Raw genomic sequence first — 27,333 nt, forward strand, 5'->3', positions numbered from 1 at the left:
TTACCCACCCCACCATCATACCCTCCCTCCCTCACCCTCACACATACCCTTCCCCCTCTTCATATCCTTCCCCCCTCCCACCCCTTCACCTCCTCGAGTCTGCTTATACATTTACTTTCGTTCCTGGATTTCTTACTTATTTAGCCTTGATTTATGTGTACTGGGATTTAGACCGGATTTAGAACTTCCGGGATTTGAATATAAGGTAGATATATTGAGATTAGGGTAGATATAATTCAGGTTTATAGGAACTTAGATGGAATTTAGTTAGATATAGATGGGTACGTGTAGATAGACAGATAGATAGATAGATATGAAGGGATTTAGAACACTGGAAGTAGAAGAAACTAGATTGGATTTATTCATCTGTGGAAATTTCTTTGTATAGGGACGCAAATATGTAGAAAATTGGATGAGCTGCAGATATGTACGGATTTAGATGGGATTAAGATGCACGGAGATCTATATAAGGGATTTAAGAAGTATACAGAGAGATTCAAGTGTATACCAATTCACTTTTATAGATACAGATACTTAGAAATTCACCTAAGATTTAGATGAGATGTAGCGTTGTGGCAGGTATGATGCGGCTTTGATTATTTCTTTGTCCTTTTTCGTTACGTCAGAGAAACAGCCGTACGTTTGTGTATGAATGGCAATATCTGTTCCTAATAATTATTGCGTCCCTCCCCCACTTACCAATACCTAGCTTCGATAATCCTACAATGCCAAGTGGAAGAGGAAGAGGAGGAGGACTTGAAGCATGGTATTGGAAGGGAGAGGGGAAAGGGATGCGTGGAGAGAGAATGGGAGGGAAAGGAAGGGACGAGGAGAGGGAAAGGAGGGAAGAAGATAGGGGAGGGAAGAGTAGATTGGAAAGGGAAGCGTGGAAGAGTAGAGGGAAATGAAGAGCAAAGGGAGATGGAAAAGAGATTTCAGGGAGAGAGTAAAAGGATGAGTGGAGGGGAAGAAAGAAAGGAGAAGCGAAGAGGGAGGGAAGGGAAGAGGAGAGGAAAGGGAGTAGTTATATTGACGAGGAATATAAGGGGAGAGAAAATGGAAGAGGTGTATTGAAATAGAAGAAAAACAGACTGTGATAAAAGCAATATTGAGAGAGAAACAAAAATGGGCATTGGTATAACGTATAGGGAGATGACACTGGATGATGATGATGATGATGATGGTGGCGGTGGTGACTGGAGTTGTGTTGGGTGGTCAGTGGGATGTACTGCATTAATTAACTTGTGTTAGTGGGTAAAATGGTATTGGTATTAACTGTATGAAATGGGTGATTACGTGGTGCTGGTATTAGGTTATTAAGACGCTAAGAGGCTACTTGTTATTAAAAGTATTCTCTGAAGAGCCGACTTTGGCGCCCTCCTCTCGATGCCAGAAAGCCAGAAATGAGTCATAACTCGGGAACCGGTGGCCCGTTTGGATTGGAAATTGTTTATTTGGATTGGAAATTGTTTATTGTTAGAGCATGTTAACGGTACCTTGCATAAACAAAAATTGCGCTACGTTGCGCCATTTTTGCTGTGTTACGGTAACGAAGAAACCAACAAACATGCAGAAATCGGATCATTATAATATAGATTGCCATTAGGATATGCTAGTGATGTTGGAATGGTATTAGTACCGGTGTTGGATGGTATTTATGTTAATATCCCTACGGTATAATAAGACTGGTATTGGGATGGTAAGATTATTGTTAGATGAACTGTGTTAATGTTAGTGTTGGTGTATGAATAGCACTGGTTCTGGTATATGAATGGTATTAGTACTGATGTGACTGGTATTGGCACTGTAATTATTACAGTACGGTATGTGAATGGTACTGGTATTATTATTGGTATATGAATAGTACCGGTATGAGGTGACTGCTATGACGAGGGTCCGATTGCAGTGATTGGCTGGCGATGAAAGTGTGCCAGCGCAAAGATTTCCCAGGGGCCTCTGTCCCCCCTCCCCTCAACCCCTACCCCCTTCCGTTCCCCTCTCTTTCCCTCCCTCACCTCCAGCCCCTCCCTCACCTCCAGCCCCTCCCATTCCTTTCCCCTTCCCTTCCTCACCTTCTTCCCCATCTCTTCTCTTCCTTCCATCACCTATTCCCCCTACCTCCCTCCTTTCTCTCCTTCACTTTTTCTCCATCGTCCTCTTTCCCCCTTTCGTCTCCCCCACCTCCTGTCCCTATCCTCTCCTCCTTCCCTCATCTCTCACGATCCTCCCTCAATCCTCCTTCTGTCACCCCTTCCCTCTCCCCCCCGCTCTCACTCGTTCATCCAACCCTTTTCCTACCCTTTCCCCCTCACCCCCTTTCTTTTCTCTCCCCTACCCTTCATCCTCCCCTCTGTTCTTCAACTCTCCTTTATTTCCAGTTCTTTCAAATTTTAATTCCTTTTTTCCATTGCTTAAGTCACGATTCTCCTCGACATCCCACCCTTTTCCATAACTCAGGTTCCCCCCCCCCTTCCTCCCCTTCCACTCTCCTATTTTGACCTCTGCTAATCCACTTGGCCTTCCGTTCCCCCCACACTACTTTTTCCTTCCCCACTTCCCCCTCCCCACTTCCCCCTCCCCACTTCCCCCTCCCCACTTCCCAGGCTCTCTTCCCCCACTCTTCCTCATCCCCCTCCCTCCTACCCTCGATTCCTCCCATTTCCCCCCCCCCACCTTCCTCCTCCCATTCTCCTTTTTTTTGGGGGGGGGGTCTCATTCTCATTCTTGGCAGTGACACCCCCTTCCACCTCCATCCCCACCCCTTCCTTCATCCCCACGGACGTCTGTTCTTCCCTTCTTCCCCTTTTTTCTCCTTTCTCTTTGCTACCCTCCCATCTATCCTTCCCACCTCCTCCCTCACTGTCTCCCCCTCCCATCTCTCCCACTCTCCTCCCATCTTACATCCTAAGTCTCTCTCCGATTCCCTCTGTACTTAGACATGATTTCCTCTTTTGGTAAATCACGTTCCTCTCTCTCTCTCTCTCTCTCTCTCTCTCTCTCTCTCTCTTTCTAATTAGGTGAACGTGATAGCTCCGTCAGCCATGTGGCCCCAATCAAACCTCGGAGGTAACATATGACCTGATACTGCTGAGTCATCAAAACAAGCATAAGTCACGTGATTTGAATTTTGCTGAGTCATCAAAACAAAGTCACGTGCTTTGCCTGTCCATGTTTAGAAGATAAGTCCTGATTAAGGTCTCTGTGATGTATTTTGTATTCCATTAATGCTGCTACCAGACTGCTTAATTCAATTTTTGGAGAGTTTTCGAGCCACGGAATATATATATAGCCTTCATTAACCCCTCCACTGCTAGAGGTCCATGTGAAGAGCTCAGTAAAAATCGTCTGGTGCTAGTAAGAAGAGAATAAAAAATTACGTCATGGGGATTTTGTTGTGGCCCCGTAGTCATCTGAAACGTGGACTGTTGCCCTTCTGCAGCCCCACCATCCTCCATTCGGGGAATAGTGAAGTAAATAATCGAACTGAAGGAATTGAGCAGGCTAACACCACATGATTTTATTAGACAGAGGAAACTTTGGGGGAAGATTTTATGGAACTGCTTGTCATAAATTTTTAATCATGAAACTTTCTTCTCTGTGTCGGAGCTGAACAGTGTGGGTTCATTCTCTTCGTTCAGTGGACTATTGATTTAAAGTAATTGTAACAGGCGAGATCATTTAAAATCTGAGTGTAACAATATGAATAGGAGCGAGGGTTTTTGACGTTAGTTTTCGGTTGATTTAGAATGGTTATCAATTTTTCCTCTATTATCTGTGTCTGTCTATCTGTCTTTCTGTCTACCAATCTATCTATCTATATCTGTTATATATACTCGTATGCCACATTTTTGCTTCTATTTCAGGTTGCCACTTGACTCATGATTTTTTCCCATTGATATGCACATTTCTCATGCATTGTTCGCATTCTTTCTCCTCTGAAGCCTCACTTTCTCTTCCTTTGCCTCCTAACCCGCCTTACTTTTCCTCTGTTGTTATCCATTCTTCTTCCCATTCTTCTCGCCGTTTCCCTCCCTTCTTCTCCCAGTACCTCTCCTTCCATATCTATCACTCATATTCCCACACTTCCTCTCTTTTCGTTTGATTCAACGCCCCTCTTGTTTTCATCTATACATCTCTGTACTCTCGCTCCCCTCTCCCCTTCTATCCTCCCACCTCATTCATCCCTCCCTCCTTTCCCTGCTCTTCCTTCCAGCCTCTTCATCCACTCCATCCTACCCTTTCGTTTCTCTCGTGCTCTCTCCTCTCTCCCCTTTCTCATCCCCTTTTCTTTCTTTTTTATCTCTTCCCTTCTCTCACTCCCCCCCCCTTCACCGCCTCGTCCCCCTACCCATTCCTCGTTCCTCCCCCTTCCATTCCTCCCTCGCTTCTCTCTCATGCCCAATTACTTCCTTCCTTTTCCTCCTTAAACACATCTCTCTCCCCTTTATTTCCACCACTTACCTCCCTCTTACTCACCCTCTTTTCCCCTCCTTTCACCTCCCCCTTCGTCCCTCTTTCAGCTCTTCTTCAGGCCTCCCCCACCCTCCCTTCTTTCTTTCTTCGTCTCCAACATCCTTTTTTCTCCCTTTCCCACATCTACCATCCTCCCCTCACCTCTCCCTCCTCCACATCTGCTATCTTTCCCTCTCCTTCCCCCCCATATCTACCCTCCTTCCCTTTTCTTCCCCTCGTCTCTACCTTCCTCCCATCTACCTCCCCCACATCTGCTATCCCTCTCTATCCCTCCCCCAGCCTATGCCATCCTCTCTGTCCACCAATTTTTGCCCTCTTCCCTCTTCTTCCCCCTTCCCACCCTTCTCTCTGCTTCTGCCCCACTTCCCTTCCCATCTTTCTTCCATCCCCCCCCTTCTCAACTAACCTACCTTGTACCTACTTTCCTGTTTTCCTTTTTTCCTCATTAAAAACAACTCTTCTTCCTTTCTTTCACCTCTTATTTCCCCTTCCCACCTCTTCCTCCCTCTTCCTTCCCATTACCCTTCCTCTGCTTCCCTTTCCTTTGCCTCCCCTCCCCCCACTCCCTTTTCCCTTTTCCCTCTTTTCCCTCAACCTCCCTCATTATTATCTCTTCTTCACTCTCTCACCCCATTTTTGCTCTCTCTCCCCATGCTTCTCCAGCCTTTTATTTCCTTTTCCCCCGCTGTCCTTCCCTCTTCCCCCTTCCCTTTTTCCCCTTCCTGATCTTCCTATCGCTACCACCCTTCCCTTTACCTCCCCCGTTCCCTTTTCCTTGGTCTTTCTTCTCCCTCTTCCTTGGTCCTCCATGACCCTCTCCCTTTACCTCCCCTCTTGCTCTCCCCTTACCTCCCCTCCCCTTCTCCCTTAGCCTCCCCTTTCCCTCTCCCACTACCTCTCCTCGGCCCCTCCTCCTCCGCTCCTTCCCCATGCACCCCTCTCTGTCCCTCCCCTCCCTCCCCTTCCTCCCCTCTCCCTGCCACCCCCCAGGCTTGGCAGGGGCACGAGGCGAGATAGAGCACGAGAGGTGAGGGCTGGAGAGGAGGGACGTGCCTAAAAACACTCCCCGATATTGTGTTCACCTCACGACACTTTTAATCTCGGCGCCACACTTCCCTTCACTCCTGTTGCTGTTTAGGAAGCGCCCTAGGGTAATGGGGACTAATGGGGACTCTGGGATAATGGGGACTAATGGGGACTCCAGGATAATGGGGACTAATGGGGACTCCAGGATAATGGGGACTAATGGGGACTCCAGGATAATGGGGACTAATGGGGACTCCAGGATAATGGGGACTAGTGGGGACTCCAGGATAATTGGGCTAATGGGGACTAATGGAGACTAGAATAATGGGGACTAATGGGGACTGGAATAATGGGGACTAATGAGGACTCCAGCATAATGGGGAATGATGGGGACTCCAGGATAATGGGGACTAATGAGGACTAATGGGGACCAATGGGAACACCAGGAATGGGGACTAATGGGGACTCATGGGGACTAGGGTGCTGAGGACAGATGGGGACTAGACAAATGGGGCTTTAAGTTAATGGGGACTCCAGCATAATATGGACTGATAGGCATCCGGTCACCTCTAAAAAAGTCTTCGTAAATCAGTCTGTGTTTCCCCCCTACTACGACCTCTAGTGTATCAAATCCAGTCAGTCTAGGCGTCTCGAAGTGTTCTCCTTATCACCTCTACTAAATAATAACTAAATTAATTATCATCAAATCTAAATCATCTTCAGGACACTTGTATTCCTGGTAAGATTCATATATATTTTCATTACCTGAGCACAAATAATTAGCGAGCTCATTCTCAGCCAGCTCACCTACTCACCAAGCTCATTTCACCTGACACAAATAATTATCTAATCTAAATATTGCCCAAGTCATCATTAGTCTAATTATATCACCCAGTTTGAAAAATCGCCACACTCAATATCATTCACCATCAGTTTTATTATTCCCAGTCTTAGATAATTACCAGACTCATTATCACCCAAGCCTGCTCATCATATCTATTATTTATCAGTCTTAATGTCAGCCAAAGTATTATCAGTTTTTATCAGTATTATCATCAGCCAGCTCAGATCATCACCAAAGTTATTACCACATGAGTCAAATCATCATTATTATCAGCAGTCTTATTATCAGTCACTTTATCATTTTCAGTCATATTATCAGTCAGCTCAAATAATCAGCATCGGAGTCATTATCATCAACTCAAATATTCACGGAAGTCATTAACGCCCGAGGCAAATCATCATCAGGCGACTCATTATCCTCATTTGACTCATTAGCCAGACTCATCACTCAAGGGGAAGGTAATAAAATACGGCCCCCAGCCCCCCCCACCCCCTCACCGTTTGTCTCTCGCCGTGACGTTGGCAAGTGTCGCCTAATTCAGCTTTTTTTTTCTTGTTTTTGTGTTCTTGTTAAATTTGCCCAACTTTTTTTTACTTTTTGTTTTTGGTTTGATATATTGAGCTTGTGTTATTCTCTTGTTTGTTATTCTCATGAGGTTTGCTTAATAATGTGCGTTTTTTTTTTTTTTTTTTCATTTTCTCATTTTGGTCTGACATATTCTACATCTGTAATTTTTTCAGTTATTCGTTGCTAATATATCCTTACGTAGAAGAAAAAAATGGTGATGGTGATGATGACGATGACGAGTGATTTGTTAAAATTTTTGTTAAACAGACTGAAATTTTCATATACAATGGAAAAACTTGAGAGTTCAAAGTAAAATTTCCATTATTTTCCCCCCGAAGTGTGGTGCCTTAAACTGAGCATCACAGTCGTTGTTATTTCCAAGTTTTCTCCATAGATAGAATAGTTTGGAAAAGATGTGGATGAATATAGTTATGTATGGTTATATATATGAATTAATTTAGTCATATATAATGATGTTAAACCTAAGTTAACGTATAGAAATGATCTGTAGTTTTATATATGTGAAGCGCAGTAAAAAAAAAAAAAAATCCCCGAAATAAGTGCAGATGGATCGGCTCGAGGTGGAGCCTGGATTTTTTTTTTTTTTTTTTTTGGGGGGGAGGGGGCTTCAATAATGACTGAAAAATTTTACTGGGCATGCTGTTTATATTCTCCCGCATTCATACATCTTTTTTGCTTATTTCTGGATACTACCTAACTGCATCTTTAGGTGGAAAAAAGGGCATGATTTATTATTATTATTATTATTATTATTATTACTCTTGTTATTATTATTATTTTTATTATTATTATCATTATTATTTCGCACACTGAAAGAGCCAGTTTAAACATATTTCCTCCCACGACTACACTTACTCAAGGGTTTTACGGAGCAGTCTTGAAACAACAGGTGTAGGTGTGTGATGAGAGGTGTATATATAACGACCAGGGAGCTAGCACAGGAGTCGTTTGCCCTTTACACCCTGGAAGATGCACACTTACACCTTGAAAAAAAGAGTTGTAGTAGTTTTATTATAAAGGAGTACAAGGGAGTAGTGTTGGTCTCTTCTTGGTTGGTTGTTATAGAGAGGGATATAACAAAAAAATTATTGTGTGAGGCAAAGGCAATGGTGGAAAAGCAGGGAGGGGCTGCAGGTACCTAATTACTTTCCTGCTTCCCTGACCACCTTTATACCAACATCACTACCTACCTACTTACTGTCCTGCTTCCCTGACCACCTTTATATCCTCTTATTTACCTGCCTACCTACCTACTTGCCTGTCTGCTTACTTTACCTATGTACCTTCCCACCTGCTTAACTACCTTCCAACCTCCTTAACTGTCTGCCTACTTCCTTACCTGCCATCCCACCAACCCACCACACTACCACCCCATCTAACCTCCCCCATTCTGTCTTTCAGTGGTGGTGCAGGAGTTCGAAGTGCGTGTCTATGACGAATACGTGATAGGAGGCAACACGGCCGTCTTGAGATGCGTGGTGCCTTCTTTCGTCAGGGACCTCGTGACAGTGGCATCCTGGGTTCGAGACCACGCACACCACATCTACCCTTCCCTGCATGGTGGTGAGTAGATGGAGGTGTGTGTGTGTGTGTGTGTGTGTGTGTTTTGGACCTGGGGAGTGTGTTGACTTTTCGTCCTTTGGAGTATGTGTGAATCTGTGTTATTTTCAGGATTTTCTTTTTGTCACATCTGCCCGTCACTACCGAATCTTTTACCACCGCCACTCATACATACATACATATCTGTACACATAGCACTAAGTACCTACCTACCTATATACCTGCCTACTTACATACATACATACGTACATACACACATAGCATCATACCCACCACACCATTCTGCTCTGTGAATCAACTCTTTTATGAGCAGGTAAGTAGAATACATTTTTAATATTCGCGTATTTACCTGAATAATTTATGTGACTGAATATACATTTTTGTTTATTATTCCAGCGTCCCCCAATTTCTATCATACCCACCACGTATATTCTTCCTTATCTCATTTACCTCTTGCTAAATGAGAGTTGATGGAGAAAGATAGTGAGAGATACTTTGAATTTCCTTTGCCCAATTATCGCTTTTAACTTTGTATTCTCCTGACTACTCCATTTTATGTTCATCTACCTGCCACATACACCTGTTGCTACATGGTGGTTGGTAGACGAATGGGGTGTATTGAACGACTCCTACCTCAGTGTTATATGGGTACTGTCTACCTCGTGTGTTTATTTTCCTACGACATAACATTACTAGCACATCTTTTCATTCTACGACATACCTTTCAGTCTCTCTCTCTCTCTCTCTCTCTGTCTGTCTGTCTGTCTGTCTCTCTCTCTCTCTCTCTCTCTCTCTCTCTCTACCCACCCCCACCCACCCCAACTGAAGGAAAAAAAAGTGAATGAGTCTCCCCTGATTACAACCTACGTCATCTGGAAATCCTTCGTTACGTGGGAGGTGATTGGGGGATTAGTGCCAGTGATTGGGGGATTAGGTTCTCACTGGGATTAGTTTCAGCGAGGGGAGTGTCAGTGATTGGGGATATGTTTTAGTGATTGGGATTTGTTTCAGTGATGGAGGATTTGTGTGTCAGTGATTTAGGAGACTAATTAAGCGAGACTAAAGAGGTATGGCGTGGAAAGAGGGAGTAAGGGAGAATAAGGAGAGGTACGGAGAGTAAGAAAGTGTAAGGAGTGCAAGGTAAAGAAAGTAACGAGATGGGTAGGGGGAATGAAAGACAGAGAGTACAAGGGAGTAAGAATAGTAAAAAAGAGGGAGGGTAAGGGTAAGGAGGAGATGAAGAAAGGGAGAGTACCTTTGACCTCTTGTAAGAAATAAAAATAGGAAGGTACAAGACACCGTGGCTCCTGTGACGCCCAGGTAGTATTGATGAGACAACACCTGACTTCGTACAGCGACACCTGACTTTGTACTGCACCTGCGCTCGCGCACGCACGCACGCGCACACACACACACACACACACACACACACACACACACACACACACACACACACACACACACACACACACACACACACACACACACACACACACACCAAATCTCCTATTCCCTCCCCACATGTACTTACCCCTACCCCTCTTTCCCACAACACACACACACACACACACACACACACACACACGCTTTTATATTCTGCCCTCCCTATCTTTCTGACACTCCATTTCCTCTCTTTCACCACACAAGCCTCACAATTATTATTTCTCTCAGTTCCCAATGATTCTCTCTCTCTCTCTCTCTCTCTCTCTCTCTCTCTCTCTCTCTCTCTCTCTCTCTCTCTCTCTCTCTCTCTCCAATTATCTTTTTATTTTCCTGTACCTTTTTCTTCTATTTGTCACCTCCACTTTCATTTATTTTTTTATTGCCCTTTACTTCCACTTCATTTTATTTTGTTCATGCATCCTTCATTTTGGTTTTGCTTCTCTCTTTCACCTCCACATCCCTTCATTTCGCCATTCCCTCTCACATTTCCGTCTTTCATTATTATTATTTTTTCACATACCGTTTCCCCTTCACATCCCCACACCCATTCTCACATCCCCACACTTTCTCTCACATCCCCACACTCCCTCACACCCACAACCCCCCCCCCAATCACACCTAGAACCCCCACTCACATCCCCCATACCCCCTCCACATCCCCGCACACCCTTTTACATCGCCACTCATCCCCACATCCCCTCACTCCCTCTCCCACTCACATCTCTTCACCCAACAATTCCTCACATCCCAGGAGAGAATATAAAAAGATCCAGCCACACCTACACCCTCACGCTCAACACAGCCTCACACTATCTTTTCTCAGATTTCCCCTCGCAGACTTTCCCAGCACACCCTCATCCCCTCAGATCACTCTCACACTCTCTCTTCCTTTTTTTCCTCCCCTCACATCTCATCTCGCCCTCTCTCTCATCTTCCTCACATCACTCTCACCCTCATCCCCTCACATCACTCTCACACTCTTTTCCCTTTTTTTCCTCCCCTCACATCTCATCTCGCACTCTCTCTCATCTTCCTTACACACTCTTTCTCTGTTTCATCTCACCCGTGCTCTCCCCCTCTGTCTGTCCCTTCCCTGCCTCTTTCACACACTCATCCTCTGTCTCCTCACACTCCTTCTCACCCTGTTTCTCTCTCTCTCTCTCTCTCTCTCTCTTTTCTTCCTCATACCCTTTATCATCCTCCTGCTTCACTCACCGTTCTCTCCATCATTCACCCTTTCTCTTCACACACCCTTCTCACCCTCTCCAACCCTCTCTCACTCACCACACACCACTTCTCTCCCCGTCTTACCGTCTCCCCTCACACCCTTTCTCCCCCCACACCCACCACACCCACACATTCCCCCAGAGATCAGGGAAATATCCAAACATGCTCCCACTCTCGGTTTCAGCCTCACATCTAACAAACCCTCTCACAATTCTTCTTTCTCTCCTCTCCTTTCACTCTTCTCCTCTCCTCCCCTCTGCTCTCCTCTCCTCCCCCTCCTCTCCTTTCCTCTCCCCTCCCCTCCCCACACCCTCACCTCCCTCAGAGACCAGCTAAATATCACAACACACCGCCACCCCCGGCCTCTCTGCTAGTGTCTCTTCTTTGATAGTCGCCGGCTATAGTAAGGCGCCATGTCCTTGCTCTCTCGGTGTGGGGGAATTATGGAAGAGAGGGGGAGAGAGAGAGAGAGAGAGAGAGAGAGAGAGAAATGAGAAAGGGAAAAAGGATTGACGAAAGTTGAAGAATGGAGAAGGAAAGTTAGAAGGAAAAATACAGTTAATGAATCAGAGAGAGAAAGAGAGAGAGAGGAGGGAGGAATGAGGGGTCAGAAGGATAAAAGTATCGAGAAAAGAGAGGGAAATTAAAATAATGAAGAAGGGAGACCAGGAAGGGAGGGAAAGAGAGAAATAGAAATGAAAAAGAGAGAATGAGGGGAGGGAGGGAGAGCTGAGTGAAAGAGAGGACGGATGAGAAAAAGAAAAAGAGAGAGTGGGGTGAAGGAGACGAGAATAGTGCGTGGAAATGTTAGTATGTGTGTGGAAAGTGAGAAAGGAAGAGAGAAAGAGAAATGGGAAATTCGAGAGAGAGGAAAAGAGAAAAGGAGAGGGAATTTGTTGACGGAATATGTTAAAGAAGGATATGCAGACGAACAGCGAGAGAGAGAGAGAGTATTTTGCGTTTCCAGTTTATTTTTCGTGTAGCATTTTTTTCTTTCGCATGATTTCTAACGTTCGTCGATAATTCCCAAAACATTGAACTCATCATCATCATCATCATCATCATTTTGTTTCATCACCTATCACCACCACCATAATCGTCATCATCGTTGTCGTCATCATCATATAACAGTCATCTTCATCATCATCATCATCATCATCCAGACTTATTTTCCCACCCAAGGCTGAGGTTAGGTAGGGCCCAGAGAGAGAGAGAGAGAGAGAGAGAGAACTGATAGAAGAAAACCAAACGCCTACTCCGTTGAATCAGTCTCACTCTCATTCACTAATCATCCAAGCTCCCGGAATCCTGACTCCACCTCACATCCATACACATCCACACCTCGTTTATAGAGACAGTACTTAGGAAACCAGTTAGATAAATATTGATAAGAAAAAGTCTCCACAAAACCACCCAATCTAATTTCTCCTCTTCTCCCCTCTCTCCCCTCTTCCCCCGCGCACAGCTCTCTCTCTCTCTCTCTCTCTCTCTCTCTCTCTCTCTCTCTCTCTCTAACTACCCAAGCATTTCAGTTTCCCTATCCACACGCTCCCCTCACTTCTTCCTCTTTCCCTTTACCCTGTCACCCCACTCCTCCCTCTCAAAAGTGTTCAGGTATACAGTAATGTTTTAAATTGTACCCGCACTACAAGGGGACGGCTGTTTTCTTTCTCCTTCAGGTTTTTTCCTTGTTTTTCAGTGTGTAGCAGCGGTACCGCTAATGTGTAAATAAATATATGTGTATTTGGAAAAAATGTTAGATTATAATTGAATTGTGGCAAACTCGGGTATGATGATGATGATAATGAAGACCAAGATATGATGATGATGATGATGATATGATGACGGTGATGGTAAGGAGGAGGAGGATTAATGATAATGATTTGGTAATACTGAAGAAGGATAAAGTCTCTTAATAATAGTATTAATAATAGTAATTAGAGCAAAGTAACCAGAGGTCACAACACCCCGCCCGCGACCCAAATTTGGGACCCCCACTCCCACCCTTAACCCCTGGTGGATTGCCACTCCCACCCTTACCCCTGGTGGATTGCCACTCCCACCCTTACCCCTGGTGGATTCCCACTCCCACCCTTAACCCCTGGTGGATTGCCACTCCCACCCATACCCCTGGTGGATTCCCACTAAAATTGAACCACTTCCTCAGTTGAAGATGATCCGTTCATATGTTCAAGAGTTAATCGATGCACAGACTAAGAAATAAAGAAGCGCCGTCGACCACATACACCCTTTCTGCAATGAATTGCGGGCGGGGTGAATAATAATAATAATAGCAGTAGTAGCAGTAGCAGTAGCAGTAATAATAATAGTAATAATAGTAGTAATAACAATAATTATAAATAGCTAGTGGCTTGGTGGTAGGGTAGTCTGGTCGAGTGGCAAGCATGTCAGCAGTTCAAAGGTCGCCCAAGGGACTGATTTTTTTTTTTTTTTTTTGTGTGTGTGTGTAGCGGCCGTGGCTCAGTAGATTAGTAAAACTCAAAAAAAAAAAAAAATCAACATCGTACCCTGCCTCTTGACAAAATCCTAAATATTTCCGCCAACACAACAACACTCACTAAGTTGGCAGAATTAGAGGAGGAAGAAGTTAAGGTGAGTGGAAGAAGGATGATTGCGTGAAGCAGATTAGGTAAAAAGTTGAAGTTAATTTGGTGTGTGTGTGTGTGTGTGTGTGTGTGTGTGTGTGTGTGTGTGTGTGTGTGTGTGTGTGTGTGTAGACTCTGCATATGCCTCTTTTACCACGAGATTAAATATATGAAGAGAAATTATATATTAGGATAATTAACCGAAAATGCTCACACACACACACACACACACACACACACACACACACACACAGACACACACACACACACACAGACACACACACACACACACAGACACACACACACACACACACACACACACACACACACACACACACACACACACACACACACACACACACACACACAGTTTACTCCGAGAAAATAATGACGTTCTTGAAACATGGCGACGGATGAGAAGAGAAGGGCTTGATTTTTAAAGAAGGTTATACACGCTTTAATTTACGTGGAAAGAAAGTGAGGGAAAAGTGCACGGAAGAGAGAGAGAGAGAGAGAGAGAGAGAGGCAAATATGGAGACAGATAGGTAGGCAGGTAGACATAGGGAGATGTATGAATTGAGATAGGTAATTAGGTAGGCAGGTAGGTAGGTAGGTAGACATCGGGAGAGAGAGGGATACAGACAGCGATAAAGAGACAGATCGGTAGATAGATGGATAGATAGACAGACAGACAGATCCAGCCCACCACATCCAGTCCATTATACTCAATCTTTTTCCCATACCTCAACGACAGGTCATTGGCTGGTCGAAGTGGTATCACAGAACGACCCCCCCCCCACCCATAACCACCCACCAGCCCACCCGAACCGCCCCCACGTAACGACCCGTGTTGCATCCTCGTTGCACATAGCTCTTGCAATACGGCCAGAGTGATTCGCAACAGGATGTATATTGTACGGAGGGGGGGAGAGGAAGGGGATTTTTATATGGGAATGGATGGGTGAGAGGGTAGCGGAGCGAATGGAAATGGGTGTGCGTGTGTGGGTGGGGGGAGGGTGACTCTGTGTGTGTGTGTGTGTGTGTGTGTGTGTGTGTGTGTGTGTGTGTGTGTGTGTTTGTGTGTGTGTAGTGACGTAAAGGGGAGCTGACGATGAGTGGCGTTACGGTACGATGAACTTTGAAAACTATCCCTCCCACTCCGTTTCACACACACACACACACACACACACACACACACACACACACACACACACACACACACACACACACACACACACACACATTCTTCCTCCCCCCATCCCTGTAACACTTCGTATCCCCCTCTCCCAACCTCAAAATATTTTTCCTCCTTTTACCCAACTTTTTTATTTCTTCACCTTCTTCTCTTTCCCGTATTCCTTTCTCATCATTCATTCCCCTTCCCCCTTTATCTTCCTTCCTCCTCTGATCTCTTCCTCTTCCATACCCCCCACCCCATTCTGGCTCTCTCTTCCCCATCCCACATATTCCTCCTTCCCCCTACCCCTGTTCCTGTTCCCCCTTCTTTCCTCCTCTTTCTCTCTCTCTCTCTCTCTCTCTCTCTCTCTCTCTCTCTCTCTCTCTCTCTCTCTCTCTGGACGTAGCTCCGGTGAGAGGTCGTTGTAGTTGGCAGGTTTATAGTGTTAGTGATAAGATACACACACACACACACACACACACACACACACACACACACACACACACACACACACACACACACACACACACACACACACACACACACACACACAGAGGCAGTTATTATTTTACAAACTTACATAAATAGTGTTGCATCTACCTTCACTCCGTCTCACTTTTCTCTCCCTTTTTCCTCCCTTCCCTCCTCTAGACCCACTTATACACTCCCTCTCCATCCACACTTTCCCTCCATCTCTATCTGTGTTCTCCCTCCCTCCCTCCCTCCGTCCCTCCCTCTCTCCCTCTCTCTCTCTGTCTTTTCCTTCCTCTCCCCCCACACTTTGCTTCCCTCCTTATCTTTCTCTTCACTTGACCCATAAAATCAGTCCCTCTCTCTCTTCTTCTCTTCATCTCTCTACCTACACTTTCCCTCTCTCTCCCTTTCTCCCTTCTCTCCCCACCTAATCTCAGTCTGTCTCCCTTCTCATCTCACTCCACCCACACTTTTCCCATCCCTTCCTCCATCACACCCCATTACGCCCTGCACCATAACACATCACCAAGCTGTCGTAACACCTAACAACACTACACTTCGTCACCTCAGCACAATAACACGCGACAGGAGCTCCATAAAACACACACACACACACACACACACACACACACACACACACACACACACACACACACCATAACACCTCGAACACCATAAAGCTTCAAGCACCATAGCACACGCAGGCAGTGGCGGAAGGAAGGTAGCACATTTCATAGGCTAGCACCATCCCTTTGACGTCAACACACGGGAGCCCAGGTGTTATATCCCAACATAAATGCACTTCCAGCATAGTGGCGAGAAATCTTGCTTAAAATATAGCGTAGAGAACAGCGTAGCGACAGTATTTAACCTCTTTAGTCCGGGAATGTATGGGAGATGTTAATGACGTGGATAAATAAAACACAGAACACACACACACACACACACACACACACACACACACACACACACACACACACACACACACACACACACACACACACACACACACACACACACACACACAGTCTTTCCTCGTTAAACAGGACATACAGCACAGTCTCTCTCGTTCAATACAATTTCGTCATAAATAGTGATATAATAGTAGGGTATGACAGCAGAGTATACGTGATATAATGCGTATATCTCGTTGGTGTGTGTGTGAGAGAGAGAGAGAGAGAGAGAGAGTTCCAAAGAAATTTTATAACTGTTGTGTATTTCCCGATAAAGCTATACTACTCGAACTCAGAAACTTCCGGCCGCACAAAACACAAGAAAACATTGACATAAAAACGAAACATAAAGAAACATTGAAATAAGGTGTGTGTGTGTGTGTGTGTGTGTGTGTGTGTGTGTGTGTGTGTGTGCATAGTAGGAAAAAATGAAGTAATGAAAAGAATAGTATGAAAATTGAAGCAAGGAAAAGAATAGTGAGGAAAAAATGGTGAAAGAAAAATAAATGTATGAGAAAGTAAACCAAAAAAAAAAAAGAAAGTGAAAAACCAAAGCAAGTAAAAGAATGGTGTAAAAAACGGAAACAAGAGAAAGAACAGCAGGAAAAACTGAAGCAGGAAAAACAGCGTGAAAAACTGAAATAAGGAAAAAATAGTATGGAAAAATGAAGCAAGAAAAATAGCATGAAAAAATGAAGCAAGAAAAAGATGAGTGCGAAAAATTGAACCAAGAAAAGTAATTGTGTGAAAAATTGAAGCAGGAAAAAGAATAATGTGAGAAACTTAAACAAGAAAAAATGTGAAAAAAAAAGTGAAAAAAACTGAAGTAGAAAAAATCATGGGGAAAAATAAAGTAGCAAAAAATTCTATGAAAGAACTGAAGCAAGAAAAAGAATAGTGAGAAAGTCCGGTGCAAAAAAAAACAAAAAAAACAGCAGGAGAAAAAATACTGATTAATCGTATCTGCATTAGAATGAGTGAAAAAAATAATGACACATCGAAAAAATACAATAAGAATAAATGAAAAAAATATACGCTCAAACATATATTAATTAAATGAACACCCACTGATGTAAAAGGGGAAAAATATGTGGTAAGATGAAACCATTACGGTGAAAGAGAAGATGAAGAAGTGAAAAAAATAATGAAGAAGGAAATGTAACAGTGAGAAAGAAATTATGAAAGGAAGATTTTAAAGTGAAAGAAAAAAATTCAGAAAATGTCTTGAAAATGAACTAAAGCTTAAGGGAAAATTAAACGAAAATCAGAAAATAATTACACAGAAATCATTATACAAAACTGAAAAAAAAGAAGAACAAAAATTATACGAAGACTCACTGAGGCAGAGGAGGAAAAATATGTGGTGAGATGAGAGGAAAACATTATTAGGAGAGGGAAGCAAAAGAAGTGAAGAAAATATGAGGGGGGAAAAAAAATAGGAGACGGAGTAAGAGAGAATTTTAGAAAGCAGGTTGAAGAAATAAAAGTGAATAACAAAAATATCTGACAAAACTACTGAAATGTTGAATGAACACAGATTTTACGAGAAGTAATGAAAATAGTGAGACAAATTAACTCGTGATCTCGTTTTCCATGGTATTATTTTTTTATTTAACGTCGAACGATTTTCTTACTCTGAGTGAGCTATAGGAGGCATTAATGCAGTAATTTAAAATCTATAGTATTATCACAGCTACTGCCAGACGATTGTATTCATCTGGGAGTGAGTCCTGGAATCCTTAGAAACTTCTTAAAACAAGTAGATAGATAAAACGACAGATAGATAGATAGAAAGATAAGAAAAAGCAGCGAAAATACTAAGGGAAAAATTAAGGGTAACATTTTAAGGGAATCAAGAAAAACACAATAATGAAAAGAGGAAAATAACGAGACTCAGATTATATGCTTAAAATTTTTGGCGACAGAAAAGAAAAATTGATGATTACCAAAATACCGCCTGCAGGCTAAATAGAAAAATAAATGTGTAAGCGAGGCAGTGAGAGATAAAAGAGAGAGATAGGAGACAGGGAGAGAGGGAGAGAGAGATGGGGGAGGGCGGGTCTAGGTGACAGGCGGAGAGGGAGAGAAGATGGAGAGTGGGATTAGTTAGGGAGGAAGATGGGGAAGGAGAGAGAGAGAGAGAGAGAGAGAGAGGAAATGAAAATACTAGAGGGCAGAAGATAGTCTAAAAATATGAAATAGAGTTAAAATGTAAGAGAGAGAGAGAGAGAGAGAGAGAGAGAGAGAGAGAGAGAGAGAGAGAGAGAAGTATAGGAGTTGAAAAAGTGTAGCAAAGAACTAGGGAAGGAAGAGGGGAAGTGGAAGAGGGGGTCAAGAGAGTGAAAAGCAGGTGAACAAAAGGTGAAAGGAACATAGGAAGGAAGAAAATTACTTACATGCACACATAAATTCTGGTATACACGCTGGCATATAGTACACAAAAACGTACATATATTGCGCAGAGAAACAAATTCGGCTGCTCAGATAGGCACATCAGACACGTACATGCACATGCACACGTACATACATACATACGTGCATTAATAATCAAATACACCAAAATACGGACATACAGAGAAATTCATCTACCCACTCATATACGGTTGCTTAAAAACTTACATACATTAATACGTACAGAAAGACGCAATCACACACACACACACACACACACACACACACACACACACACACACACACACACACACACACACACACACACACACACACACACACACACACACACACACACACACACACACACACACACACACACACACACACACACACACTGTTCCATTACCTTTCGACAATGTGGTCACAAAAAAACGAAAAGAAAAACAAGAGCTCAGTGCAGTGAGGAAAAAAAGGTTTATTAAAAAAGAAAAAAAGAGCGAAATGACGTGTGGAGTATTTTGAGAGAGAGAGAGAGAGAGAGAGAGAGAGAGCCGAAATGTTGTGCTGAAAGTCAAGAAGAATTTTTAGTTAAAGGACGCTCGAAACAAAGTAGGGATGTGTGTGTGTGTGTGTGTGTGTGTGTGTGTGTGTGAGAGAGAGAGAGAGAGAGAGAGAGAGAGAGAGAGTTGCAATCTGAGAGGTGGTGTAGTGGGTCAGGTTGCAAGCAGCCTCATTTTAGTCCTGCAACATGACCCAGCGCTCTCTCTCTCTCTCTCTCTCTCTCTCTCTCTCTCTCTCTCTCTCTCTCTCTCTTTCTCTCACTCACGCATTTACCCTTGCTCACTTTTTTCTCACATTCTCTTGTCCTTGTTTTCCTGCTGTCTCTTTTTTTCTTTCTCAGTGTATCTCTAATTAGTGAGGAAAACAAAGAGCGGAAGAGAGAGAGAGAGAGAGTGAGAGAGAGAAAGAGAGAGAGAGAGAGACGAGACTAGGAGAGAAGAGAGAAAAGTAAAGGAGAGAGGACAAGAGAAGAGAGAAAGATGGATGAAAAGAGAGAAGAGAAGATAGATTAAGAAAAGAAGAGGAGAAGAAAAGAGAAGAGAGAAAGGTGAAGGACCGGAAAGAAAAGAAGGGAAGAAGAGGAAAATGCATGGGGTAATGGAGATGATACAAGGGAGCACGATGGAGGAATGGAGGGAAGAGAAGAGAGAAGAATGGAGGGAAGGAAGCAGAAGAATGGAGGAGAGGAGAGCAAAGGAAAACAGAAGAGAGAATTATGAAGGAAAGGAGAGAAGGAGGGAGAGAAGGAGGGACGTGTGTGTGAATTACCTCCTCATCACTTTACGAGTGTGCGAGTAAGTTGGCATAATTCAGAGAGGAGGGAGGGAATGGAGGGGAAGGGAAAGAGGAGGAAGGAGGGAGAGGAAGGAGGAAGGAGAGGAAGAGGGAAGACGAGAAGGGAGGAAACTAAGGGAGAAGAAAAGTGTAGTGTGGAAAGCAGAGGTGTGAGAAAGAGGAATGAGAGAAAAGTGGGGAATAGGGTTGAGGAGAGGAAGGAAGGAATGGGGAAGGAGGAGCTTGGGGAAGAGAGGAGACTTGGAGGAGGAGGAGGAGAGAGAGAGAGAGACAGATTTACGACTGGTCATTATATCCACAAATGAACAACACAGAGGGCGATTTATGCATGAAAAACGAAGTCCAGGTCGTCAACACGTGCCGGGGATGTGTGTGTGTGTGTGTGTGTGTGTGTGTGTGTGTGTGTGTGTGTGTGTGTGTGTGTTTCTTCATGTGTATATCTGTCTTCATTAGCTCTTAATTGCCGTCCATCTAAAGGACAAATAACCCATGTAAACGGAACAGCGTCTCAGTGTACACAATCTCCTTCCTGTTTCTTGAGGGTTCACAGCTCTTGACCACTGTGACCCATTTTTTTGCTTATTCTTCCTATCTGCAGACGATTTTATTCAGCCCGGGAGAGACCTTTGGAACTGGAAGGGTTAGATAAAAGTCTACTCCAACCCCTTTACTGACAAGTCATTCTCATATCCAAGTAAAATAGTATCGAAGCAGCAAAAATAAACTGCAGAATAAATCACTGAAGTTGCTATATTAAGATACAGCCGTGAAGAGTAGTATGGGAAAGATAAACCCATTCAGTACGAGGATGTCACTGTACTATCCTTGGTATTACCTGACGATGATGGAGTCCAGGATAGTGAACAAATAACCTGCTACAGTCTCAAAGGCCATATTAGTATTTATATTATTAAGGGGGGAGAAAAAGAAGGAGAGGGTTGGAGGGATGGAGAGAGGGGGGAGAAGGTGAAGGGGAGAAAAGAGGGAGAGGGGAAAGAAGGAGAGATGGTGAGGGAGAAAGAAGGGAGAGAGGAGATGGAAAGCAGTGGATCGGAAGGGGAAGGAAAGGCTGGAGGGTTTGGAAGACAGGGAGAGGGGGAGAAGAGAAAGGAGAGAAGGGATTTGGGAGAATAGTTGGAAGGGGAAGGAGAGGAGGAAGTTAGTAGGTAGGGAGAGGAGGAAAAGGAAGAGAAGGAGGGAGAAGGGAGGAGGGAGGTAGGAGGAAAGGGAAGAGGAGAAGGGAGAAGAGGGAGAGGGGAGGAAGGTCGAGACAAAATAAGTGGGAGTATTTCTGAAGCAATATTAGCTACCGGCTCTCCGGGAAAATATAGCACACTCCGCTAGAATGGGGGGAGAGGGGTGGAGGGGGAGGGGGAGGGAGAAAGGGGAGAGGTGGAATAAGGGATTGGAGAGGGAGAGAAACCTAGAGAGATAAAATAAATGTCGGGGTTATAAGGAAAGGGAGATTTAGAAAGCAGGAAGGGGAGAAAGAAAGGGAGGAAGGCGAGGAGGGAAGGTAGGATGGAGGGGGGAGGTAAAGAAGACGGAGGAGGACAGGCTTAGGAAGGGAGGAGAAATCGGGGGACAGAATATAAGGGAAAAGATTTAGGAGTAGGAAGGCGAAGGGAGTGGGGGGAGGTTGAAAAGGGGGAGGGGGAGGGGGGAGAAACGAAGAGGAAGAAAATAAGTAACATGAATAGACTTTGGAAGTGATAGAGAATGGAGAGAGAGTGAAAGGGCAGATAGAAAGGGGAGAGAGAGAAGGAAGAAAGGGAAGTGGTTGGAGGGGAAGACAAAATAATGAAAGGAATAGGCATAAGGGAAAGGGAGAGGGAATGGGGAATGAAAGAGAGGAGGAAGGAAAAGACAGAGGGGGAGAGAGAGAGAGAGAGAGAGAGGGAAGGGGAGATAGAGAAAATGAGGGAAAAGCGAGAGAGAGAGAGAGAGAGAGAGAGAGAGAGAGGCTTGGTTTATAAGAGATCCAATTGCCTTTCGTGTGGTAAGCGCATCTGAAGGGAGTTATGGAGGCTTCGTGTTAAAAAAGTTGAATTAGTTTATGATTTCGTGAGGAAGAAAATAATATGAGAATGATCGAGGAGAGAGGAGGGGAGAGTGGAGGAGGGGAGAGGGGGAGGCAGTAGAGGGGAGAGGAGAGGGGAGGGGGTATAATATAAGAGCCTCTCTCTCTCTCTCTCTCTCTCTCTCTCTCTCTCTCTCTCTCTCTCTCTCTCTCTTCCATGTCATGTTATTTTTCCACCAGTGTCATTTTTGTCCTTTTGTCTTTCTCCTCTTCTAATTCTTTCTTCCTTTCCTCTCATTTCCTTCCTTTCCTTTCCTTCCTTCTCATTTCCTTATTCTTATTTTCCTGTAATTCCCTCTCCTATCTTCCTTTTCCTTTCTTCTCCTTCCTATCCCCTCCTTCCTCTCTCACTGTTCCAGTTTCTCTTTTATTTCCCTCTCTCCCTATTTTATCATCCCTTCTTCTCTTCCTCTTCGTCATTTCCTCTCTTCGTCCCTCTTTTCTTCCGCCTTTTATCTCCCATCATCACTTCCCCTCCCTCTTCTTTTCTTCGCTCCCTCTTTCCCATCCTCCCTTAATCCCTTCTTCCGTATTCCCTCTTTCACTTCCTCTTCTCTCTTTCTTCTCTCCTTCCCCTTCCTCATTCCTTCATTCATTCTTTCAGTCTGCGTCCACCATCACTCCTCCTCCTCCTCCTCCACACCCTGTCACCTGCCCCCCATCTTCTTCCTCTCCCCTGACCTTCCTCCTCCCTCCCGATCCCCATCCGCCTCCCCCTCCTCCCTTCACTCTCATCGTCTTTCCACCCACTTTTCCATCATCATCTTCACTCATCCTCTAAACCCTGCATTTCCCTGGAACACCCTTTCCCCTCCTCTCACCTTCCTCCCACTCACCTCTCTCCCTCTCACCTCCCTCCATTTCACCCTTTCCCTCTCATCCCCGTCCCTTCTCTCTCACCCTCCCCTCTTCTTTGCCCTCTCACCCTCCCCATCCTTTCCCTCTCTCCCCTCTCACCCTCCCCATCCTTTCCCCCTCTTCCCCTCCCTCCTCTTCCCTCTATCACCTCTTTTCTTACAGCAAATTACAAGCTCCCAAATTGCCTGTAGTCCCCTCGAGAATGCAACCCTTTCCCACCCCCGTTTTTTATGACTCCGGATTACGGTTACATAGATCACACAGACGTACGGATCCCTGGTGGACACTGGACCGGCGGATCACACACACTCTGACGGATCATTGAGAACCTCGGATCACTTTGAAAGAATGAGTCCTGGATCGAACTTGGGTTTTACCAGTTTTGACCTGGATGTGCTAACCAATGCACAGGTCCCTCACATAGAAGAATTTTGACAGGCATCATCATCATCATCATCATCATCATCAGGAGAACACCGACAATCATCATCAACATCATCATCATCGTGCGAGGATAATGATGATGATGACCTTTTTCTCACTCAACAAGAAAAAGAATATTAAAGTAAAGGAAAAATATTAGACCTTATTTAGAGAGATGGATTACTTACGCTTGGATTATAGTGTATTTATCGTTCTCTTGGTGTTAAGCCTTCGTTATTTCTCTCTCTCTCTCTCTCTCTCTCTCTCTCTCTCTCTCTCTCTCTCTCTCTCTCTCTCTCTCTCTCTCAGCAGTGATGCATAATGAATTATCGGTATACCACCAACCTTTGTATGTATGTGTTAGCATGTATGTGTATCTGTGTGAAAGCAGGATGTGTGCAAGGGTGTATGTGTGTTTGTTTGTGTGTAAGTATTAATGTATGTATGTATGCGTGTTTTTTTTAGACTTCCTCGTAAGTATATATGTGTGGATCACTGTATGTGTATGAGTTTGTGTGTAATCATTAGATATGTATGTCAGTGTGTGTGTGTGTGTGTGTGTGTGTGTGTGTGTGTGTGTGTGTTATTTGTGGAATTGTGTACGAGTCATTGTGTTGAATTAGATGTATTTCTATGTATATGTATGTGTTGTGTGTGTGTGTGTGTGTGTGTGTGTGTGTGTGTGTGTGTGTGTGTTTATTTGTGGATATGTGTACGAGTCATTGTGATGAATTAGATGTATTTATATGTATGTGTATGTGTTGTATGTCATTGTAAGTGTGTGTGTGTGTGTGTGTGTGTGTGTGTGTGTGTGTGTGTGTGTGTGTGTGAGAGAGAGAGAGAGTGTGTTTATTTGTGGATATGTGTACGAGTCATTGTGTTGAATTAGATGTGTTTATATGTATGTGTATGTGTTGTGTGTCATTGTAAGTGTGTGTGTGTGTGTGTGTGTGTGTGTGTGTGTGTGTGTGTGTGTGTGTGTGTGTGTGTACGTACTCCCGAGACAACACCCATCTTACCTCGCCAGTTGAGAAAACGACAAGAAATCAACAAAAGGTCTTGTTTTCCTGCATCAGCTCTTTCTACACTACCTCCCTTTCCTCTCTCTCTCTCTCTCTCTCTCTCTCTCTCTGTATGGATAGATAAATAGATATACAGATAGACAGACAGATAGATGGATAAATAGATGGACAGATAAATAGATGAGTAGAAAAGTACACATATACGAGTACATTCTCTCACTCTCTCTCTCTCTCTCTCTTTCTCTTTCACTCTCTCTCAGCCTCCTTACTTCCGGGAGGAGGAAATGAGGAGGGAGGGATAGAAAAAAAAATTCTCTCACGGTATCAGTTTTCTGTCGACATGTTGAAATGAACTGAAACCCTAACATTCTCTCTCTCTCTCTCTCTCTCTCTCTCTCTCTCTCTCTCTCTCTTTCTTTCTTTCTTTCTCTCTCTCTCTCTCTCTCTCTACACTTCGTCTTCTTCCTCTCCTGTTGCACCTTCTCCTTTCCCACTTTCCTCTCCTCTTCACCCCTCTTTTCTTCTTTTCCGCCCTTCCCTCCATTTCCCTTCCTCCTGTTTACCTCGTTACCTTGAGTGGGTCCACCCCCAGTTAGTGGGACTCGAACCCACTCCAGTGCGTCCCCTGATCGTGAGTCCAGTGCAAAACAGACCGAGCCACGGAGTCATCATCTCCCTGTTTTACCCCTCCCTTCTCCCCACCCCCTTTCTCCTCTCTCCCCTTCTCCCCATCCTTCCCACTGCCTTTATCTCTTCACTCTCTCTGTACCCTCTCTCATCCATCTCCTCTTTCTTTCCCCTCTTTTCCTCTTCCTTATTTCCTCTCAATTTCCTCCTCATCTCCACTCACACTTTCTCCATTTTATTCCCTCTCTTCACCTTCCTCTCTTTACCCCAACTTTTCTCTCTCCTTCATTGTCCTTCCCTCTTTCTTCCCCTTTTTCTTCTCTTCCTAGCCACTCTTTTCACTCTCCGTTCCTTTTACTCTATAACTTTTATTTACTCTTATATTTAACTTATCCGTTCCCTTTCTTCCTTCATTCCTTTCATTCTTTTCGTCTTTGTCCCATTCTTCCTTCTTTCCATCCTGCCTCTTCCTTCGTCCAGTGTCACTGTTCTTTAATTCATTCTTCCTTTTTCCCCTCTTCCTCCTCCCACGATCCTTCAGTTCTTCCCGCCTCCCTGCCTTCTCCTTCCTTCCTTTCTTCCTTTCTTTCCTTCATTCCCTCCTTCCTTTCTTCCTTTCCTTCATTCCCTCCTTCTGCCTCTTTCCTTCCTTCCATCCTTTTTTCTTCCTTCCTTCCATCCTTCTTCCTTCCTTCCTTCCATCCTTCTTCCTTCCATCCTTCTTCCTTCCATCCATCCTTCCTTCTTCCTTCCATCCTTCCTTCCCTCCTAAGCTATAATATTAAAGCCACTCTCACCTCATTCTCTTCAACTTCCCCCTTTATGAAGTTTTTCCCACTCGCTTCTCCTGGATGGCACGAACCGGGAAGAGGGAGGGAGATAAGAGGGAGGGGAGGGGAGGGGGAGGGAGATAAGTGGGGAAAAAGGGAAGGATATGAATGGAGGAATGGGGAGGGGGAGGAGGAGGAGGAGGGAGATAAGAGGGAAGAGTGAGAGGGAGAGGGGGAGATAAGAAGACGAGAGGGTGAGGGAGAGATGGGAACAGGTAGGGAGAGGGGGAGGAGAGGAGGAAGGGGAGACAGCATAGGGGAGAGGGAAGATGAGCTCAGGGAGAGATGAAAGTGGGGTGGAAGACTCGGTGGCTAGGTGGTATCGCGTACGTCTTTCGATTTCATGCCTAAAACCATGGCGGAGATTTAGAGAAGAGGCTCAAAATATCTTCTGTTTCATACGTATATTTTTTTCCGTATGTTTTGCTGATTTTTTGCGCCATAAAATTAATTTCAACGGGGTTTACCGACTGACACAAAATCATAGCCAATTCAAAGCTTCAATTTTCTGATGGATTTTTTTTTTGGGGGGAGGGGGGCGGTTTGGAGAAGAATTACTTTTGGCTCCTACTCTCACTCCAACAGGCAGGTCCGTTCTGGGACCCTTGTTCTCGTTGGTTGAGGAGGCTCCCTAGCACGTCTTCCATAGCGATTTATTCCTGAGCTTGGCTAGTTAACATCCATTTGTACGCTATTTATTTAGAGTGTTAGAAGGATTTATATCACACAGAAAAGGACAAGATGTAATAAGCAAAATAAATCTCCTAGGAAAAGGTGTTAGGGAGTTTCCTTACCAGACGATAATACGGGCCTTGGAGGGAGGTGAGTTGGGGACACAGATGAGAGGTGGTAGGAAGGGTTGGGAGATGAGAAAGGGGAGAGAGGGGAAAATGAAAAGGGGAGGCGTAAGATAATGTGGAAGAGATGAAAAGGGGGGGGGGAGGCGGTGGCTCAATCGGTAGAGAGGTGGCTTGTAGTCCTAACGGACCCTGGTTCAAATCCCGCTGGGGCAGGAAACAGTTTAAGGATTTGAATTTCATAAAAATCAGACTTACTGATCTACCAGAAGACCCGCCGACATGTCGTAAAAATACTCCCGCTAATGTCAATACACCAGTCCTGTATGAGACAGCCCTAGCATGTATTCAGTACGGACTGTGGGTGTTAGCGCCGAAGTGGTGACATGTAGAGGTGTGCGGTACGTAGGAGGGATACTGGGCCTTGAAAGCAGGTTGTGAAGCCTATGCCCAGAGTCGGACAAATAAAAAAAAAAAAATGAGGAAAAGGAGTGGGGAGGGGACGAGGTGAGAAGAGAGAGAGAGAGAGAGAATAGAGGTAAAATCTCATATACGGTAACAGCATTTCTTGCACA

The 27,333-nt window shown here is 44.5% G+C and overlaps 1 protein-coding gene across 1 annotated transcript in view; it reads left to right on the plus strand.

Annotated features, from left to right (window-relative positions):
- LOC145413275 (cell adhesion molecule Dscam2-like) overlaps nt 1–27,333 on the plus strand; it is a 700,221-nt gene that overhangs the window by 244,098 nt on the left and 428,790 nt on the right. The window contains exon 4 of the mRNA XM_080283003.1: nt 8,333–8,494. Within this exon, the coding sequence (XP_080139129.1) occupies nt 8,333–8,494 (162 nt within the window). The remainder of the gene's footprint in view (nt 1–8,332; nt 8,495–27,333) is intronic.

Source organism: Coenobita brevimanus, chromosome 95, assembly GCF_032717465.1.
Source record: "Coenobita brevimanus isolate Jiangsu-jjx chromosome 95, ASM3271746v2, whole genome shotgun sequence".
Taxonomy (NCBI): domain Eukaryota; kingdom Metazoa; phylum Arthropoda; class Malacostraca; order Decapoda; family Coenobitidae; genus Coenobita; species Coenobita brevimanus.